General features: G+C 41.1%; 1 protein-coding gene across 5 annotated transcripts in view; it reads left to right on the top strand.

The window, feature by feature from the left end:
* Positions 1-21,585, top strand: part of PCDH15 (protocadherin related 15) — a 669,788-nt gene that overhangs the window by 622,327 nt on the left and 25,876 nt on the right. For 4 of the 5 annotated variants that reach the window (XM_052677550.1, XM_052677555.1, XM_052677551.1 and 1 more), the window contains 3 exons: positions 635-850; positions 4,747-4,835; positions 17,318-17,494. In XM_052677550.1, coding sequence (XP_052533510.1) covers positions 635-850; positions 4,747-4,835; positions 17,318-17,494 — 482 coding nt within the window. Of the gene's footprint in view, positions 1-634; positions 851-4,746; positions 4,836-17,317; positions 17,495-21,585 lie in introns of those variants that run through there. The other variant, XM_052677554.1, reaches the window with a different exon arrangement.

Consider the following 21,585-nt stretch of genomic DNA (forward strand, 5'->3'; position numbering starts at 1 on the left):
CAGGTTAGAATAGCTCCAGTAGCAGCTTCATTGATGCCAGTGCTGCGTTCTACTTCCTCAGCAGCTCCCCGGTGGGAGAGTGCTTTGTGTCCTGCACTGCCATCAGGTCTGTTGTGCAACAGTACAACAGTACTAGGATGCTAAAAAAAAAAAAAAACCCACAAAAAAAAAAAAAAAAAAAAAACCCACAAAAAAAAAAACAGATGAAAATACTCCAAAAATAATTGCTCAATCCATGAGAATGAAGAATGCCTCGTAGAGGCATCGTTTTCTCTTTCCTATTTCAATATGTGCTAGCAAGAACTCAAAAGTCGCTGTTTCTCAGGATTATTCTGTTCTTACCTCTTCGGTTTGATGCAGACCTGGAAAGTCCTTTTATTTTATTTTTATTCTAACAGTTTGGTGTTAACAGAGGAGAAAGAAATTGCTGGAAAAGCAAAACTGTATGCAGCAGAGTTAAATGAACCATTCACAGTAATAGCAATATCTGCTCTCTGGAATCTGATGTTTTAAACGTCAGTGGGAAAGATTTGCTGGACCGAGGTGCAACTTTATTTAAAGGAGAAGGTTAATGATTCTTTGTGTGAATATTTATTTTATTTGCCTGTGCTTGTTTTTATTTTTTCCCTATTAGGCTGACGATAAAGACACTGGGAATTACAGTGCCATGCAATACAGGCTCATCATTCCTCCAATCAAGGATGGTAAAGAAGGTTTTGTGATAGAAGCTTACACGGGGCTAATAAAAACTGCTATGCTGTTCAAAAATATGAGAAGATCCTATTTCAAGTTTCAGGTCATTGCGACTGATGATTACGGAAAAGGACTGAGCAGCAAAGCAGACGTACTTGTAAGTATGAGCCAAGCTTTATCTTGTTAGAGCGATGAATTCTGAACACTGCATAAAGCTTAATTCTAAGCAGACCTACAGGAAGGCCATAAACAGTGTACTTGATCTTTACAAGTCACTGAAATAAAACTCATTTTTAAATCAGGAGCTTTTATGCATGTCTGAAATGCTTTCACATTTCGGGACAGAGTTGCTGATCTCAGTTACCACACCAGAGATGGTGTTCAGTATTTTATTTGTTCAATGAGCAATTTTTAATGATTCAGTTTAAATTATAGCTGTTGGTGTTAAGTGTGGGTTAAGTTATGTTCTGGGCATTCAGGACCCTGATGGCAGAAAATAAAGAGATTGTGCATTCTAAGTATAAGGTAGCTCAAATATCCAACGGCTTACAAATCTGCTGTATCTGTTCTCTGAGGCAGCAAGGTGCACTCAGCTCCCATTCAGAATATGTGAAGCAGAGCCTAGTATGTCTTAAAACCCCAGTGAGTAAACCAAGTAAAAGTTCACTAACTTGGTCTGTGTTCTTTGCTAAGGTCACTACAGAGCTTCTTGGTCACAGTTAGATGTCTGTCTGGCATGCAGGGCAGGCACAGAGCTGAGCAAACAGGCTCTGAGTGCTATGACTTGTTCATGTCTGGAAGAGAGAGGCAGGAAATAACTTTGGGCTAAAACTGCACTTGAAGCTTTCAGGGAAAGCAACAATTCAAAAATGGCATCAGCTTTAGGCCGTGACTTCCTTTTTTGTGCTTAGTAAAGGACACTGACTTAGCCCAGTCACAGGAACCATCAGAGCTTAATTTCTTCAAAGCCCGTATAGCATGATGGATTGGATTAATATTAGCATAATGTTGTAGGGATGAAGTACATTATCTAGTTCGTGGGAACACTGTCAAATGATACAGATGATAGCCATAATACTTGGTGTATTGAGTTATGCAGTAATTGAGCAAATAAGCATAATGTATGATGTCCTCATGCTTGGCCTCTCAAAATGGCAGGGCATTCTCATGCAATGAGTGTGGGAAAACTAGATTCAAATACAGCCAGAAAGTAATGACATTAAAATTAGGAAGTGACGTTTGTCTCATTATTATATATAGATGTATTTAGGTTTCCTAAGTGAATGATGAGCAGTCTGGCACAGTGTTCTTGAGCAATTGCAGACTGACACTATTCTAACATGAAAGTTTAGGTTCTTGCTGAATGCGATCCATACACAAAGATGCCTTCTAGCCAGACTAAGCTGTTCTGGGCTTCATAGTTCGATAGGATTTGACCCACTGCCAAGAGACACTTGTGTCAGTGTCAGGAGTGCAGACTGGAAGGTGTTACTGCTTTCAGTACAAGTTAAAGGAGTGCCTGTTGATGAGGGAAGTTAAATCAATTGCTTACATGCAAAAGAGCTAAGATGTGTGGGAAGAAGTTAGGATTGCACTGGGAACGATATAGGGAGAAGACAAAGGCACAGAAACACCAAAGGCACAGAACAGCAAAGAATTGGGCAGAGCCAGGTATTCTCCAGAATCAGGATCAGAACAGTGCCTCCATATGCTGGCACTGTTCTGTGAGCAGCATAAACCACCAAATCCACTAGTAAAATGTCTTTGTACCGTAGGGGCTGCTCCACATAGAGGCTACCTGTCTGTTTTGCTAGCTGAGACTGGCAAGGTGGCTAAAGTCAGATGTCTCAGTCTACTTTTTGGGTCTACATGTTGGAGTTTTCCCTTATAACTTCAAGATGAAAGGAAGAAATAGGAAATTACACTTCATAATGAGTTTGCAAGTAAGCACTTAAAGTCATTAAAGTTGGACTGTGAATATTTACTATGGTATCATCTTTAATCAAAGGTTTGTTAGAATTTGTGTGGTTTCACAGGACTCTTCCTCATTCAGCACTCAGCATCAGTTACTCCCAGAAGTCAGGTAGTGCCCCATTGCCTGGCCTTCAAAAAAATGGGAAAGTGCCTAAGGAATTAAACAGGTGATCGAAGGTAGAACACTTATGGGCTTGATGCCTTTCCAGCCTCTGCCACAAACATCCAGTTTGCTCTGCTCCTAATTTAACGTATTCTGAAATGTTCCTACTTCTCAGCATGTGTTCTTCAGATACTCATAGACAGGGGGCATCTGAACACGCTGACTGCCAGCTCTTATGCATTAAGCTGACACCTGCTGTTTAGCATCGCAGGACCAGACTTTTTGCTTGGATTATGGAATAGCAAAAGCTTTCCAAGGAAGAGTGGTTTGGATGGTCCCAGGTAACTGTGCCCCCACCACAGAGCAGTGAAGGTGGCACCTCAGGAAGGGCTTTCGCTGTCTCGCACCTTTCCACCTCTGCTCTGAGTGTGTTTCCACTCCTCAAGTGGAAGTGAAGGGAACAGTTTCTTCCTACAGCTTATCTCAGAACAGCGTTAGTTAAACCTGACGTAGTTCCCCGGCTTAATGCTGTTTTATAATTGAAAAAAAAAGAAAATCTTTACGAGTGCATGTAGTATACAAGTTAGTGCTGCGGTGGTTTTTGTTCCATGCCGTTGGTTTGCTGTAGCTTGTCACAAATCTGTTTCCCTTTGTAAATCATAATTGTGGTTCCTTTGAACCTTTGAGAGACCTTTGAGAGCTTTGAGAGACGTTTTACATTCACGCAGTACTCAGTTAATAAGTGCAGCCATTGCTTGAGTTGTGTAATGTAGTTAAGTATATTAAACTGCTCATTGCTTTAGAGTTCCTTTTAATGGCGATAGTCTAAGATTTATTTTGAGCTCATTATAATTCTGTATTTCTCACGCAGAAGTCTGTACTGCTGATCAGTGCATCTGATGACATTTCAAGAACATTTGAATATTTAAAGTTGAATTAAGCTTCAAAGCTTAAATTGCTGTTTGATGTGAGAATATATTCCTGCTTCTCTGCTGAAGTGCTTGCAGGGCTCACACTTCTTTTTTGAAAAGCGCACAAGTTGTTCTTTCTGTTAGAATGGAGTTGAATATCTCTGATTTTTAAATTTATCTGTTTTAACATTGTCCTACTTACTTCTCCAAATTTAGCTCTGGAATCCTCTATAGACAGGTGGTACACAGGGTGTGATGTTTGCTGTCAACAGCAAGCTGGTTGGGCTTGTGAAGAGAGAGCTATTGCAGGAGGCAACAAACATTTTAGAAGGAGGAAACCAGCACACATTTCACCAGAAGGCAGTCTTTGCCTGGGATCATGCTAAACATGGCTCAAAGAAACTAGATGGTTAGATGCGGAGCAGTTTGCCAGGTCTGCTGAACGTATTACACACTTGTAGACGCTCCTACACACTCATGCTCCAACTTGTCATTGAGAAACAGAGAAGTTGCATGTTTTTGTGGTAGAAAATGCTGAGCTGAGAGTTTTTATCCCATATAGAGAGAGAAGTTAAAGGAATTTGAGGTAAAAGAAATCTTGCACTGATGGTTTCATTCAAAATAGATCAATTTTCTAACAAAGTATAATTTGATCTAATTGAATTAATCTGGTATTAGCACTTACCTTGGTGCATGTTTCCAAAGTTGGATTTTCCTGTTATGTCATCAGAAATGCTGAAATGCTAATAAGTGATTTCGAATGTGGCATGTGGGAGATTCATGATCCTGTAAGTAAATGCTAAATTACTACTTTCTTCCAAAAAGCTGCATACAATTCTGATGTGGATCTCCAGTTACAGTTTTGGTTAAATATTTGCCTGCAGTTTATTGGTTCTGGCTGCCAAGCAAAGCAGGATTTCCCAGCTCTCTTACTCTGCAATTAAATGAGAAGTTGGTACATCAGCGCATGGCTGTGAAGGCAGGAAAGCAATTATTCCATTCTGTTTGTACAGAGAGGATGTTACACTTGGAAGTGCCAATTGAATTTCACTCTTTTGTTTCCAGGTCTCTGTGGTCAATCAGTTGGATATGCAAGTCATCGTCTCTAATGTTCCTCCCACCCTTGTGGAACAAAACAAAGATCAACTCATAGGGTAATCAATTTAATTACTCTACAAATATCAGACAACTCACTGGTTTTGTGTTTAGATTCAGCCAGCAGTGCTCCCTTTGTGCCACAATCTACTTGTTGCCAAAAGACCTGAAAGTAAGCAAGTGTTTTAGTGTGGGTCACAGTAGGCTAGGTGATGGCACTGGCTCCGCAAACCCACCATTTGCACCTCCTCTGGAGGGAGGCAGAGCTAAGCATGTCTTTGCTTGTATTCTTGCCCGCTTTGCAGGCTCAAACTAGGTTCAGAACTGTCCCTCAGAGCATGGTGGAGCCTCCAAATGCTGGTGACAGAACGTACACTGGTGAAAATCTGGGATGTAAAATGGATGAAGCATGACTCCACGAGGCTGAGGCAGTGTGTCTACTGAGGGGTGATATGGCTTCAGGTGTGATTTTATTTGAGTGATATCGCTGTAGGGGAAAACAGTTTAGAAAATTCATTCTGGTAGAATCAATACCACTATCATAACATAAAAATAATAGTGAAAACTCAGTAACAGGGTGTTATTATTGCACTGTATTGAATATAACGTGCTGGGGGAGAGGAGGACGGGTCTTTGGAATCATCAGTGCCTCACAGTTCAGGTGTGGTATTTTATCGTACTCAGAAGCTAACAATAAAGCTTTTGGTAAAATATGTTTTAATAGTGCTCATACAATGTCAGGAGCAGCTACCAAGAGCCAGGTTTTCATTTCTACTGTCCTTTAAAAAGGCAAGTATAATTTTCTATATATTATGTATGGCATGTAACGATGAACCGAACGATATAGGAAAGAAAATGCTACAGGTGGTTACAGACATTTTGGCATTACTGAGTTCAGTGATTAATGGTATTTGTCAGATTTATACAGATCTGTTCCATCCTGACTACTGTCACACTTTACCAACTCCATGGAACTTGAAATAGCTTGAGCCTGTTTAGATAGAATCACTCACTGAAGAAGTTGTTTGTTGTCTAAATGGCTTAAGTCTTCATTGGGCTAGGAAAAAATAGTCCATGCATTCACTTCCAGATGTTTACGATGTGTTCTGTCTTTCTTACAGTTTATCTCTGATCGATTCTAACATCAGAAGCACTTGTTAAGTTGCTCAGGCAATAGTATGTGCTTGCAGGGACTCCGCTTCCTGGAGCTATGAATAATAGACAAGTCTGCTTGCTTAACACTAAGATTTTGCTTTCAGAAAGTGTCAAGTGTTGGTGTTGACTGGATGGATGATGAACAGCGTAGCTTTTCTTTACAGTAATATGAAAAGTTGGCCTCCGCTTTCCTAACCCTTCAAGGTCACCATAGCATGCTTTACTATACATAGATTTCTTTTGTGGCTTCCATTTTGTTGAGTGCAGAAGGCAAACACTTTCAGCCCTGCAGGTTTCTACACAATGTAGCGCAGATCTTAGAACATTAATTTGGATTTAGGCTGCATTTGAAGTCCTCCCAGTTCTGGATTGTCATGCAGCCAAAGGAGCTGCCAGCAAACTAGAGCTTTTCCAGAGGGCAGTATAAAGGTGGGGTAACACAAGCCTGCCTTGAAAGAAGAGTGTCAAGTGCATGACGTGACCATGATTGCTGGAACAGGCAGCATAGCAAGAGCAGCCAGAGCTAATATCTTCAATCTTTCTTCATCCCTGCAAAAATATTTTTTTGTAACCACTGGAACAGCTTGTTTCCAGCTCCCAGCAGATGTCAGCAGTGTTCAGAGTCCACATTGTACTGTAGACATCTCCTCAATGCTTTCCTCCTGGACTCAGTGTCTGGCAAAGCCTGCCACAGTCTTGGAAAACAGCCTAGAGCAATGTTCCTCAGTCTGTGCTCCAAGAATTCCTTTCCTGCCAGATTAGAAATCTTCCAGAACTGTTTTTTGCTGTTCTTAGTGCTCGTGCATGGAAGTCTCTAACAGTTGTGTAAATACTGAACAGTGAGTGAAGCTTTTGAATGAGAATAAACATGAAATTTACAAAGCCAGCTTTTGAATGCTTAAAATTAGCTTGGGAGTGCTTTACATCTGCAAATGCTGTGAGGCCAGGAAATGAAAATGGTGTAAGAATTTCACTTCTAAAGGTGTGTTTTTAAACACAACCTTCGCTAGAAGGGGTTATGTGCGCATTGTTTAAGAAGTGCTACATTGTTTTTTGAAAATACTGATAGAGATGGAAAGCTTCAAATGTTCTTCCCATACGTGTCTCTTTCACATAGAAACCTATTTGTTTCACTGTTGTGGTCAAATTTCTTTGATCTTCTCCCTCAGGTTTATAAGAATGTTTTCTCCATATTGTTGCAAAGGCTTTAACTATTTAAGCAGAATATAAAAGCAAAACAATAGGAATTTGTAATGTTATGCTGCACAATATGGAATAGCAGGCAGAGGAAAAAACATAGGTTAGAGACTTTCTCAGGCAAAAATGCTTTGTCTGAAAAGCTTTTTAAACTAGCTAAGATTGTCTTAGGTTCAGCTGGGATAGAATTGTTTTCTTCAGAGTGCCTGGCATGATGCTGTGTTTGGTTCTAGGAGAAAAACAATGCTGCTAACACAACATGTTTGTAGCTGCTGCTAAGCAGTGCTGTACAGAGCCAAAGCCATGCACAAGGAAGGGCCCAGGGAGCTGGGAGGGAACAGCATGAGGATGGCTGACTTAAAGTGTCCAGAGGGATATTTCATACCATAGGACATGTTGCAGAGGGAGTTCTGAAGGGGGTGGCAGTTCATCTCTCTCTGTTCTACTGCTTGGGGGCTACTGGGCATTGGTCATTGGGTGGTGAGCAACTGCTTGTGCATCACTTGTTATATACATTCACATACATTTATTTTGTGATTTGTCATAACTATAATAACAGTTATATGTAATAAAAAAGAATACTTTTCCTTTTCTCTATATTAGTAAATACTTTTATCTCAATCCACCAATTCTACTTTGTTTTTTCCAATTCTCTCCCCCACTCTACTGGGATGGAGGCAGTGAGCGAGCAGCTGTGTGGTGCTGAGCCATCTGCCTGGTTAAAGCATAAGTCAGTGGCTACACCCGGACTCCACACTGACCCAGTGTGGAGCTCCAAGCAGATTTGGCCAGAGCATGTTAATGTAGGGTGTAGTGGTGGTTTGATAATTGCTGGTCACAATGTTAATTTTTTCCCTATTTATGGACTCTGTGGGAGTCTTCTCATGGAACTATATTGTGTAGCACCTTGCTTGCTGCTTGTTTTTCCTGCAACCCCGTCTATGGGGTTGGATTAATGTTTTTATTTTGCTGTGCTGCATGGCCTTGGCCTGTATTGTGATAAAATTGGCAGCTGAGATTCTGCTGTTTTGTATGTATTCAGCATTGCAATCATCTTTGGGCTATGGAATCCATATTGTTGATACTATCAGTAATTACATACTTTGCTTTCTCTCCTCGGGGAGCCCGGCTATGGAGGAGATAGTAGAGGACACTTTCCAGCAGTTCTCAGCCTCCCTTTCACTTCTCCTTCTTTCCATAGAGCTAGTTACAACAGCTCTTGAGAATTCTGAATATCCGTCAGATGTTCAAACCAACATATTCCTATTGCTATGTGTCATGAATGTCTTTCAGGTTATGTTTAAGATTAAACTATTATTGAAGTATATCACCCAGAGATCTGCCCTGACGCAGGGTAGTTCTGAGTGGTAGAGGGTGTGGGATGATATGGGCAGATGCCTAGAGCACTGGGCACTCCCAGAGGTTTGGAACTTCACCTCTGAACAGCTGCAGAATCCTGTATTTAGTGGAATATTTGTAAAAAGTCTACTGTTGCTCTGGCAATCCTAAAAAGACATAAATCACTACAGTGTTCTTGGGCCTGCCCCACGCCTGTCAAGCTCTGTTCAATGCTGTTCAGCGTCCTCAAGGGGAAGAGAATACTTCTGGATCTGATGGCAATGCAACGGTCCTTCAACTGTGGTAGACCCTGCAGAAGCTCCAGTTCCTGAAGCAGATCCTATGGTTGCTCCAAACATTGAGACAGATCCTGCTGTCATTCCAACCCTCTCAGCAAGCCTTGTGGTTGGTCCAACTCCTGTGATGGGCTTTGAGGTTCCTCCAGCTCCTGTGATGGACCCTGCAGCTGCTCCAACACCTGCGGCAGATTCTGCAGTTGCTCTGACCTTTTTGACAGACCTTATGGTTGCTGTAACCCTTCTGAAGGGCCCGGCAGGTACCACGATCCTCACAATCAGTCTTCTGGTTACTCCAACCCCTGTGACGAATCCCACAGCTCAAACAGAGAACCAACCAGTGCTAGTTGCTGTTGCGCATATAAGCAAGATGAAAAAATGTCTATGAAAGTCAGAAGTTTTTGCAAAGAGAGAAGCTTGTAAGTTTGGAGAAGACAAAGAAGATGGAGGGGGGCCATCACAAAAGCAGAAGGAAGAAAACTAAACCACCCAACTTTTGACTGAGCTGTGAAAGGATTATGGCCATTGTCCAGGTGAGCACATTGCCACTTGGCTGCTCCAGAGCTGAGTTGGTGGAACCAATAGCCTACACTTAGTGGGCAGTGAAGCCAAGCAGCTGGTATCTCTAGAGCAAGAGATGCTGACAACGCAACTGGAAAAGGGACATGGTCTTTCACCTTGTGGTGGTGATTTATCAGCTGTAAGGGAAAGATATCCCTCCAAGGAAAACTTGGTAGTTAACTCAGGCAAATGGACCACTGTGGAGAAAGGTATCCAGTACTTGAGGGAACTAGCTGTGGTGGAGATGATGTATGGAATTAATTTGGATGGTGATATCAACTTCCAGGATCCAGATAACATGATACAGATGCGACTGATGTGGCAGAGAGTTGTATGGAATGCACCATCACTGTATGCCAGCACCATGATAGAAAGGAACTGGGAAGATGACAAAAATCCAACAGTAGATGAAGTGGCTATGGTTACTTTGACAATATGAAGATTGTCTTTCTTCCTCTTTACAGGCCTGTGTCTCAGCTATGGAGAAACTGTCCCAGGAGGTCCAGCAATTCAAAGACGATATGTCTTATTCCCCACCTGTATATACCAAAATCTCAGCTATTAGAAGTAAGTGTTCATCTGCTTGAGAGAGAGGATTCACCACCATGTACCATCTGTGGTTTTACCTGCACGACCATGCAGAGAGATATGAGGAAGTGGGATGGAAAACCCACCTTAGCTTTACATGCACAGGTACATGAGTTGCAAGGGAAAAAAATCACAAGAGGGTGATCCATTTCCTGGAAAATGGCAGCTCTGGTTTCCAGCAGGCAGTTCTCCAGTCAGAGAAAATGGTCTGATCTTATCTTTGAGGTTGACAACGAGCCTTTTGGTTCTCACACACTAGAGATGAGTTAAACCACAACACAGATGGTGCATTAATTTATGAAATGAGAACATTTGGTATAATTCATTAACATAAAAAAGACTATCATTAGCAAAATTGGCCACACCAGAGGTTATTCAGCTCTTTTGTGTCACTTTTTATGCCACTGGAGTGCTGTTAAATATTAAGCTTTGAGAATATACCATTAACCACCAATTGCAATACACTGAGGGTTCAGTAAGTTAAAGAAACTTATAGTTGATCATTTTGGAAATTATAGCAATCTTTCCTTTCCCCTTCCCGCCCCCTGCCAAAAGAAAAAAAAAAAAAAAAAAAGTGATTTAAACAACTTTGGAAAGCAAGTTACATCAGATTCTCCCCAGCCGCCTATAACATTCACTAGAGAGTGGTTACAAGCTATTAGGAAATACATAATTCAGAACGTTCACACTGGAAAGGCTTACTCAGCACAGCCTGAGAAGTGTGTTGGTTAATGGTCCAAGAAATACACCTCAGAAGAAAAGATTTAAAACATCACTCTCTATTTGGCATAGTTTTCACTTTCTGAGAGATAAAACGAGTATGTCTTCAGCTGATATTTCCAATGTGTCATGATTCCCTGCCATAATTCAATAAGCACCTCAGTTTTCCAGCAGCTGCTTTAATTTTGTCAATAAGCTTTGCATATCCTGTGGACTGCACATCAATGTCAGATTTGCCATTTCTTTCACCCACTTCAATTATGGTGGTTCATATGGGTCTATTTGTGTCTGCTGTAGGTGGCAGAAAATGGTGTGAGGCTTAGAAGAAAATTCATGTGCATGTGGCTCTCCTTCAGGGTTCTGGCTTCTCTCATCTGATAGGTGTTAGAAATGTCATGTTGCATTCACTTTGTATGCACAGTACATATGGAAGATGACCTTGAAGTGGAATAATGGGGGGTAGCTCAGTGAGGTCTTCTATGAAATACTCCATCGATATTCCTCTCAAAAGGCTGTTTGAAGCCCTACAAAAGCCCTAAAAATAGTGTTGCTTGGGGAGCTTTCTTTTCCCATTAATTTGGTAGAGTGAAAAGTAAGCATGGAATGGAAGGAAGTTAACTTCCCTCCATATGGAGAAAATCTCCAACTTGGTGGTGGAGTCATTCATGGAAAAAGTCTGATGAAATCACCTTATTCTGAGAAATGCGTAAGTACAACTATAGCTAATTGGTTTACAATTTAGTAACAATTGTATAATAACTATATCTAGACACTAAACCCTTGACATTGCCATATCAAGAGATTTCCACTGTCTTCTGTTTTTTTTCAGCATGGTCTAGGTGGTGATTTTGTATTTTTTGACTTCATTAAAGATAAGTGACAGTGCAGCCTGCATGTATTTATGCAAACGCAGACTTCTCAAAATGCTTGTACTGGTAATATCAGGGCTTTTGAGCTTGTTTTCTGTCTGTATTGCTCTGGAGAGCATTTTTCCCTCTCCTGGAATAGAGAGCTGAGGAGCTGCTAGCTGAGTTCAGAATTTCCAGTCCTTTGGCTTGCTTTTTCTCTGCCATTTTCCCTTTCACTTCTCTGTACCGAGTTGTTTCACGTTCAAGTAAATTGCAAAAATAGCAAATAGTGAAATTAGTTAGACGGTTCCCTCCAAATGACCGCATTGCATTTCATATGCACATTATGATTCTATGATTCTAAATTTGACTGCTTGTAGAGTGACACCATGTAGTTGTTGCAGTGTATGGTGGTTTACAGATATCAGCCCTTTCCTTAGGTGATCTTTGTTCCCACTGTGATCAGGATGATTAATTGATAAGGCTACATTTAGTAAATTAGATGATAAAGACTGGGGCTTGTTCAGCTTTAGCTTTTCCATATAGTACTGTCAGCTGAGAAAAACAGGTTCAGCCATCTCCTTCCTCAAGAATATCAGCTGTTTAATGCATTCTGCTAATGCATTTTCTCTGAAGCACTGTAATGCAGTGCATGACTTTGCAGATGAATCTGTGAATTTCTGCTTTGTTTTGAAATTGCTTGCTATAGCAGTAAAAAATCTTTTATGCTGGGATCTGACGATAGGTCCTTGGGTCGAAGTGAGGATGAATGTCTTACTGTTTGGCTGAATGTAGTGTAATATTCCCCCTGCAGCTGGGGGAAGTGATACTGAAACAAAACACTGGAGCGTGTGTAGGCTTTGTGGAGGACAGGATTATGCATGATGAGCACAAAAGGAGAAAAAAACCTGAAGTAATATGTAAGAAAGCAAATTTCCTTTATGTTGAGCAAGAACCCAATGTGCTTTTATAGGATTAGGGTAACTAGGTATAAAGACATTATCTCTTGGTTGTTTTCTAAATAATTTAATGTTGTTACGTGCAGAGTAAATTGGCTCAGTGGTGCTCCTTCCTGCGTAGGTACATGTTTTGTATCTAATTTGTATTATGTCTGATAGAACAGTAGAAATAATCATTATCAAAAGCTTTTTGCAAAGGAGGAGCATTCTCAGGTTCAAAATAAACTTCATTTCCAGCTTTTTTATTTTGCATAACAGCACAAGCTGACTGCTCTGTGCTGTGCTTTGTTGCCAGATTTACTTACACTTTCAAATGCCAAGAGTTTAGATTCGTTTTGCTAAGACATTGTGGGGAACCAGAATTGTCAGTTAGAGGTTACAGACACTATATATGGTCTTCAGTGCTCAGAGCTCAGAGTCCGCAGTGCTTGCTATGTCAGAGTCCAGAAGGAAATAGAATTCTTATTTTATTTCTTAAATAATTTTATCTGCTCCAGAAACTAAATAAACACAGCAGGCTATCACTGCCAGAGAACGGATATACTTTTTTTTACCCATGGAATTTTCTGCTGAGGAAATTGTGCACAGCATTACATTGAGGTAATGGCAAGAGTCTAAAACGTCCTTCAGACTGAGTTGTTTCTTCAGTTTGTGAACGTCTGAGTACACGCATACAGCCGAGCAGTCCGGCTCAGGGGTGTCTGGAATGTCACAGTGCTTTCAGACCCTGTTGTGCATCTTCTCTGCCAGTGAAAGGTCTATAAAACTGGATGCTGCCTTACCAAGTCTTGAGCAAGGACTTGAGCAAGGACTCTTATAGAGCTGCTGTTGCCATGGGGCTCTCATGTGGCTGATTCCGTAGCCCGTGTTTTCAGGTGGATTACCTGGTTCATGTGGAATTTCATAGTGGTTTCCAAGGAGACTTTAAAGAGAGCCTTATGTTTGCCTGTTCTTCACATCTTTCTTGGCAGCAGGTCTTGTATCAGGATCTCTCCCATGCCAGGACATGGCTGGTGAGCTGGACCCATGCTGGGGTGCAGCCCTGTGCTCAGCCTGGGATGGGCTGCAGCAGTCTCACCCCCACCATGCACAGTGTTGGCTGCTGCCTGGAGCTGCTGCTTCGCAGGCTTCAGGATTGGACCTTCTGGTTTCTGAAGCATTCCAAGAAGCAGAATGCTGCATAAGAAACCAACAGATCTGTGGTGGACCATATTTGAGTTCCCTGAATATTTAAGGCCATGCTGTGTCCTCAGTAACAATGAAAATCCTCTTGTCCTTCCTTTCAGTCCATAGGCATTGCTGATGGGAATTTGAATGTCAGTAGTAATGAAGATGAACAGGGAGGAACTTACTTTCATTGCAGTGTATCTGCAGAGCTAAATGAAGTTAGAACAGTAGGAAGGCATCATTGCCACTTAATGTTTGGTTCTACCACTCATGCACACCACTGTGGAGAGACGATTGCAATTCTCATTGCATTAAGAAGGAAGAGATGAATTTTAATCAAACTTTGACTAATAAACACTATAGAACTGCTGTTGCAGCTTCAAGCATTTTAAAAACTGGCCTTCTGACAAGTATTGGATGGAGCTGACCACCTAGTCAGGTTTGTTGGCATGCAAGCTGAGGTGAATGACTTATAAAACAACTTCACTGGGAACTGCCCTGTCTTTAAGTGCAGTCTTTAATTGTTGCTATTCAGTCCTCAGTGTATTTTTTATATATTTCAACCTAAACATGCAGTTTGTGTGTTTCAGATGAAATCTTACTGATGCTCCACCACACTGTGGTGTGTCTTGTGATGCCAGTTAAAGCCAACAGCTGCAGTGTGCCTAAGTCTGATAGTAGTCTGCTCTTTGTTCTGCAATTTGAATTATTAAAAGCTATTCTCAGTGGCAATGAATTCCAGCAGAAGCCATGCCAGGAATTTGTGAGAGGGAATTTTATTACCGAGTTCTGCCAGAAGAGACCTGACATTAGAACCATCCAGCTTTACAGGCTGTTTTGTGTTGGGGAAATAATAGTTGTGTGCAAGGAAGCAATAGCAAACTCCCTTTCAGTACCAAAAGAGGATTGAATACTAATGGGGGGTGGAGGGGGGGAGGGAGGGGAGAAAGCAGCCGTTTTATGGACTTGTTCTTTGTGAATCCGTGTGCAAAACACCATTCTAAAAACAGCTTATGGTTTCTTTAATCCCTCGTGCTCACCTAATGTTTAGGGATTTGTTCTGTCAAGATTTACCTGGCAGAGTTGTTGTTATTCAGGTGGCTGTGACAGGTTACTGTCCTGGCTGCCAGTTACACATGTGCCAGAGGCAGAGATGGGAAGAGTTTGCTGTATCTGCGAACTGCAGGCGCGCAGCAGGGCACTGGTCAGCCAGCTCTGTGCCAGCCTGTCTGCTTCTTGCTGCTTCTGTTATCACTACGAAAATGGCTCTACACTAATTGTGTGTATTCATTTTGGAGAGAGAAGAGGACCTGTGTCTGACAGATTTGTGTCTTTCAAAATCTTGGGGAAATGCTTCTGTCTTAATGGTGTGCTAAATTTTCACGTGAAGAGCAGCGTAAGGGAGTGGATGAACATGCATCAGTGGTTGTGCAAAGTTACAAGATGTTGATAAAGTAACCTCAGCCACTGCAAATGATTTTGTGTAAAACAAACAAGTGGCTTCTAGAGGAAATGGCCTCACATTGCATCAGGGGAGATTCCGGTTGGACGTTAGGAAATACTTTTTCTCTAAGAGAGTGGTCAGGTGCTGGAACAGGCTGCCCAAGGAGGTGGTGGAGTCAGCAACCATGGAAGTGTTCAAGAAACATTTAGATTTTGTACCTAGGGGCATGGATTAGTGGGAAATATCAGTGGTAGGTAGATGGTTGGAATGGATGATCTTGGAGGTATTTCCCAACCTTGGTGATTCTATGATTCTGTAGTCGCTTTTTGTATGAGATTAGTCTTCCTCTGCACCCTAGAGCATGCATCTTGGGTGCACCAGGCAGTGTGCTCCCTCTCATTCCCTTGCTCTTGCATCCTAAGTAAGCTATTGCTTTTTGATGTAAGATTTCTATCACATAAATTAGCCCAGAAACACTGCATTTCCTCAACAGTTCATAGTTCTGATGGAATTAAGAGACTTCCAGCCTCTCTCATTTATTTCTGCCTGTTTGTTGCCCTTGTATCCAACACTGATGATATTTGATTTTATGCCCTTGTTTATATAGCTCTCTGTGGGCTGCCCTTCTCAGCCCCAGTTTGTAAACCTTCCCACATCAGCATGTCAGCATGGAAGGGTGATTTTCCCATTTCCTTTGGCATTAATTCTATCTGTGCCCAACAGCTGTGGAAAAAGCTCTCCTAATATCACTGTCTTAACAGCTTTCCATTCTCCTCCTGGCTCCATCCATTCTTACTGCAGTTTGGCTCCCCACCATCTCTCCTGTTCACCCCAGCTAGTCTTGATGGGAGCACCAGTTCTGCTTGCTGCATACAGAACTTGAAGCGTGTACAGCTGAGCTGTAATAATACCACTGCATCTCCTCGTGGTTGGATAAGCAGTGGTGCAGGTACACAGAAGCAGTCTGCTACAGGAGCTCAGCAGGTTTCACAGGCCCCATCGGAGCAGCAGATCATACAAGTTGGAAGGAAATAGTACATGTTTTAACTACAGTAAGATACTGCCCTTTTTAAAATTGCCCGTTAGATCAACAGTGAGTTACAAGCATAACTTCCCTATAAAATCCCATATCTGAGGCTCAGGTGTGCTTGCTGTCTGTGCAGAAACTTGTCAGGTGCTCAGTGATGTCCTTGCACCATTGACATTTTGCTTCTGCAGACGTACCACAGACACTTCAGCATGACGACATCTGATTTCTTTGTTTGGAGGGACATTCTGCAGACATCCATTCTCACTTTGCCTTTTTGAATATTGTAGGAATAAGATCACATTTTATGAATAACCCATTGAAAGCTGCAGAAAAATGTGACATTTTGAATGCGGAACAAAGTCTGCCAAAGTGTATAGTAAGATGTTTCTGGACAGTAAGTAGTCAGAAAAGAAAAAAAAAAGGGACTGTCTTCAATATTAGTGTGCTGCATCATCAAGAACAAACGACAATTAAAATGAAAAAAAGAATTTTTATTTAATAGGCTTTATGTTTTTAGAGTTGTAGTGTTCTTTTGTATTGTCATACTGTTATACATATCTGCAGTGTGCCTTTCTGCATTCTGGCAGATTGTAATTAAACCTCCTCTTTGGAAAAAGGACATATTTGTTTTGGTTTATTGTTGTTATGTCCTTGTGATGTTGGGTATAACTGCCTCCAAATTCTGCCAACTTATCCTTCTTCTGCTTGCTAGACTTCTGCAGGATGTTATATTCTTTTCTGTGGTAAACCTGTCAACCCAGTATTCCAGCTTTCTTACAGCTATGAAAAACTTGTTCATGCCTTCCAGAGTAGCAGATATTCTGGCACCTGATACGTCATGCTGTGTTAGAGGACCAGAGGAAATATCCCACAGAAAGTGGTTGAAATTGTTGTTTCTGGGTGTGACAGTTTATTGTATGCACCCTGTGTTAGGCTGGAACTGAAGAGCTCTGAAATCATATGGCTTGATAAAAGGATGACAGGGTGGTATTTTTGGGGGTGAACTATAGACAGTGTTTCCCATGAGCCATTTAAAACTCAACTGATGTCATAAGTACAAAGCAGTGGACTTAAACACACTGTTTCTGATGACCTCTCCTAACACTGCTAAGCTTTTCCCAAGAGTTGAGCATTCAAGAGGTTATGTTGGAGTGGAGTTTTTTAAGTAAAGTGCTCTGAAAGTTACCATCCAAGTCAGTGATTATTGTCTACTAGCATCTCCTTCGTGTCACCTTTAGGATTCTGGAACGCTATGTCCAAGATCAGATTCCTGGTGCAACTGTCGTGGTGGAATCCATTGGTGCTCGGAGGTTTGGGGATGGATACTCTGAAGAGGATTATACCAAGTCTGACCTCATGGTCTACGCAATTGACCCACAAACAAATAGAGCTATAATGAGGAATGAACTTTTTAAGTAAGTATATTGTCTGTCGTTCTTTTCACGCTTCTAGGGTTGAAGCCTGTGTTGAAGCCTGTTGGTCTGTCACTGTTAGTAACCGGTCAACACAACAGGAACAGAAAAAAAATCCTTTGAAGAAATCAGTGTACAGTGCCTACTTCTGCAGTGCATACAGCTTGAGATCCATTCCCATGAACTGAACAACCCAGTACCTGTGTTTGTTTGAACATTCTGCATGTGTATCAATACAAGGAAAACACTAATGGAAGTCTTCCTCTAAAGCTGAGTCTTTTTGTTTCTTTTGCACTTCTGTATTTGCTTTTTGTCTCAATGAAAACTAGACCAGACTGCTCAGTGATGGCATAAAGCAGCACCTCAGTCACCAACCTGCAAAGCAAATGGCTTTGAGCTATCTCAGTGGATCATGATTGAAAGAGGCTTGTTCTCTCAAGCTCTTAATTTAGTACAGATGAATTATAGCATACTAAAGCTCTGCATATATTCGGAGTTTATAGGTTGGAAAAGATGAGTGTGATCAGTCTGGCCTGGTATAATAAAGACCATAGGAATTCCCAGAATTGATTCTGTTTTGAGCACATCTTTCAGCAAAGGAACTGCTCAAGAAAATCTAATCAACTACAACCTTTGTGGTGTTATTGCAGAGGTAATTATTTTTACTGTCAAAAACTACACCTTTTTTGCCTTTTTTTTTAAATTTGTCTGGATTCAACCACTGAATTTTATTACAACTGCGAGTGCTAGATTGAAGCATCTAATTGGTGCTTTTAATTTCTCATTCTACCAAAACCAAAGCTTATGATCGCATCGTCCTCTTAATTTTTTGACAAGTTCCTTGTGTTCTGGACTCTGAAACACTTTTTACTCATTTTATTGCTTACACTTTTATCTGGACTTTCCAGTCTCCCAGCATCTCAGTCATACAGTCTTTTTTGGTCTTGGGAGCAGCAAGCCCTACTTGTTACTTCTCCCCTTCTGGGAAGCACGGTTCTTCCAGTCGTAACTGGTGGGGAGTATGGCTGAGGTGGGAACCCAATAAAAATACATAAAGTCAAAAATAAACTGTGTGATGCTGCCCAAGTTCAGAAAAAAACTGTGAACCTGATGATAGTTGGAAGTCCTGTGAACAGTTATCATCTTTGGAAAGGACCCTGTGGATCCGCTGGTGCTTACGTATGGAGTTTGTTCAAGTCCACAGGGAGAGTATTTTCCTCTTGCAGACCATCTTTGGGAGAAAACGTTTCTTCCTTCATTTTGGTGCCCACTGAAAAAAGTAGAAAATTCTTTTCAAGGATGTTTGTGCATCCACAGAAGTACACAGGGAAAGAGTTAAGCTAGTTAGAAAGCAAATTTTCAAGTGTAAATGGAAGGTTATGCATTTGCCTGGTTTGAAAATGCATGGGATATGATCAATTTAGAAACAATCCCATTAGAATGCACCATGTGCCTGCATGCTCAGCTTTTTTTTTTTTCTTGTAATTCTTTCCCTGCTCTTCAAAATCTTTTAAATATGTAAATTAACAAAACTCTGGGGAATGCTTTCCAGGCTTTAGGGTAGAGGTGATAAAGTGTCAGCTTACTAGAAGGGGAGAAATGAAGCAAGAGGTTTGCAACATGGAATCTGAAGTTAACAAGTTTTTGCTATCAACTGGGTGAACCTCAAGAGATTTCACTCAGCTCAAGTACTTACCCACATCTAGAAAGAAATTCCTTCTGTGACCGTCTTCCCAGGAGTTTTAATCACTTGAGAGATCACAGGACATTAAAACAGTGCTACTGGGAACGGATTGCTGGGAACCACAATCATCCTTCTGCAGGCCAGGAATCTGCTCAGGATCGTAACAGAAAATAGATTTATCGGTGAAAGCTTCAATCAAAACAATGGGGTGTGATGGGAGAGAGATTACATAGCTTAGAAATTCTCAGTATAACAGCTACCCTGTGTTCCTAATTGCCAGCCGGGGAAAATCTCTGTCTGTCTGCTAATTTTCCCCTGTACTGTACTTTGTTAGACTGATAAACAGTGAGAGATTCATCCTTTACCTTAGGACTCCCTGACATCTTTATTAACCAGGAATCTGTCTTGTTAGGCTGAAAAATGTCTGAATAGTAACTGTACTTTGATATTGTCTCCTCTGTCATACCCCTGAAAGACTTTGAGGCCACTTAGATAGCACTGCAGACTGAAATTATCAGCTTCTTTTTTTTTTTCTTATCTTTCATATTAAAGTGGATTTATTAGAGCATAAAAAAGTGGAATTCTGAAAATTTTTCCTGCATACATTAAGTGGAAAATGTCCACCATTAGAAATAAAATGCTTACCCTGTCTGAATCCTTTTGCACTGTGTGTCATGCTTCATGATGGAGTTAATGTGCACTGTTGAGTTATGAACCTGGTAAAATAGGGTTTGTCAAGAAAATGCTAACAGAATTTTTAGGACAGGCTGTTAAAACCTTGCAGAGATTTAATGCTGTCCTAGCTGAATGCTGTGTTTGGCTAACAAGGACTTGCAGCATGCACCACTGACATCTAGCGTACAACAAAAGCATTAGAGCTCTTTTTGTACTTTTTTGCAAACTATCATTGCAGATCTTCAGGCTGTGAATAGAGATTTTTGCTCCGTTACCCAAAAAATGTTTTGTGGAAGAAGCCAAAGAAGCCACAGCATTAGTTGTTGAATATTGTTGAGTTGAATTTTAGAAGAGCATAGTAATACAAAGGGAAACATTTCTTCAGGATGCTTTGGTTTGCTACTGTAGGATTGAAGGTGTGTGAGTAGCTAAGGCTCCTCTTTGAGCCTGGCATCATAGAGCCGATACTCAGAGTTGTGCTTTAGCTCAGAGCCTGGTGGATCCTCTTCATCACCCCTCGCTTTGAACTTTGTGGCCTGGAGTTTTAGGAAACTACTTGGCAGCTTATGAAACGGTCAACCCTCACTTCCCAAGTGATTCAAGAATTTTTATTTTTCTTTGGAAATTTAAGCCCTGCCCTAAATAACTCCCAAAGCAAATTTTGTTAGCAAAAATATTGGGTTTTGTCCAAAAAAAAAACACACAAAAAAAGTCCCCCAATAGAATATTTTCAATTAGATGGGAAATGAAATAGCTTTCTTAAGATCTGGTTGCCCCTCTTGAAACTGCCAATTATCAGATCAGACAGTCAAAATCTTCCACCACATTTGCTCTTTCACAGTCTTTGCTAACCTTGATAATTATGCTCTTCAAGCTCCTTTCTTAGGTGGTGCACTAAATCTGAAGTTGAGCAGAAGACGAACATTGCAGTAGTTTGGAGGCAGCGTCAAGACCTCCCGGTTAGCTAATCCCTGAGATTTAATTTTTGTGCCTTGTAGGGCTACTTAATACCACCTAAAAATTAACTTAACTGGGAGGTTGCTCTAAACTAGAATAGCTCAAAGCCAGTGAAAAACCTCCATGCTGTGCCAGATTTTGAAAGGACGCATCATGCAGCAACTCTGGTGTTCATGCCCACTGGAGATGAGCTGATCTCATCATTGTCCCTCTGTGCTTTCCTCCTGCCATCCTTAAGGAGAGTCAGGAAGTCTTTCAAGTAGTTCATTATGGAGCATCAGCACTATGATTTAAGAAAATAGTAGAGACATGGAGCCTAATTAGGCAGAGCAGATATGAGAAGAAGGTTCCGAATTGTTGCATCTATGCAGCTGCACGAGCGGGGAATTATTAATCTTAGTGTATTTTTATATTTTTCTTATTTTAGTATATTTTTCCCTATGGCTTTAATATTGCAAGGAAGGTCAAAAGGGAACAAAATGGATGGATCTCCCACCAAAAACAAATTGCCCTAAGAAACTGCGGGAAATTCTTTCTAAATTAGCTGCCTTTAGGTAAGCATCAGGTTGAACTTCAGTCTTGAGGGATGTATGCACGAGGCTTAGTTAATCCTTTGCAACAGAGCACTACAGAAAAAAGCACAAAGCAAACTTCACCTTGCTATTCTACAGCATGAAGAACTTTTTGCCCCTAGAAATGAGAGTAAGCTTCAGCTCACCTCTCCTTTTCAGTGTTTAAACTGCGTACCAGCTTTAAATACATTGGAGTTATCGCTGAC

This window comes from Tympanuchus pallidicinctus, unplaced genomic scaffold, assembly GCF_026119805.1.
Source record: "Tympanuchus pallidicinctus isolate F22 unplaced genomic scaffold, pur_lepc_1.0 scaffold16, whole genome shotgun sequence".
Classification (NCBI taxonomy): domain Eukaryota; kingdom Metazoa; phylum Chordata; class Aves; order Galliformes; family Phasianidae; genus Tympanuchus; species Tympanuchus pallidicinctus.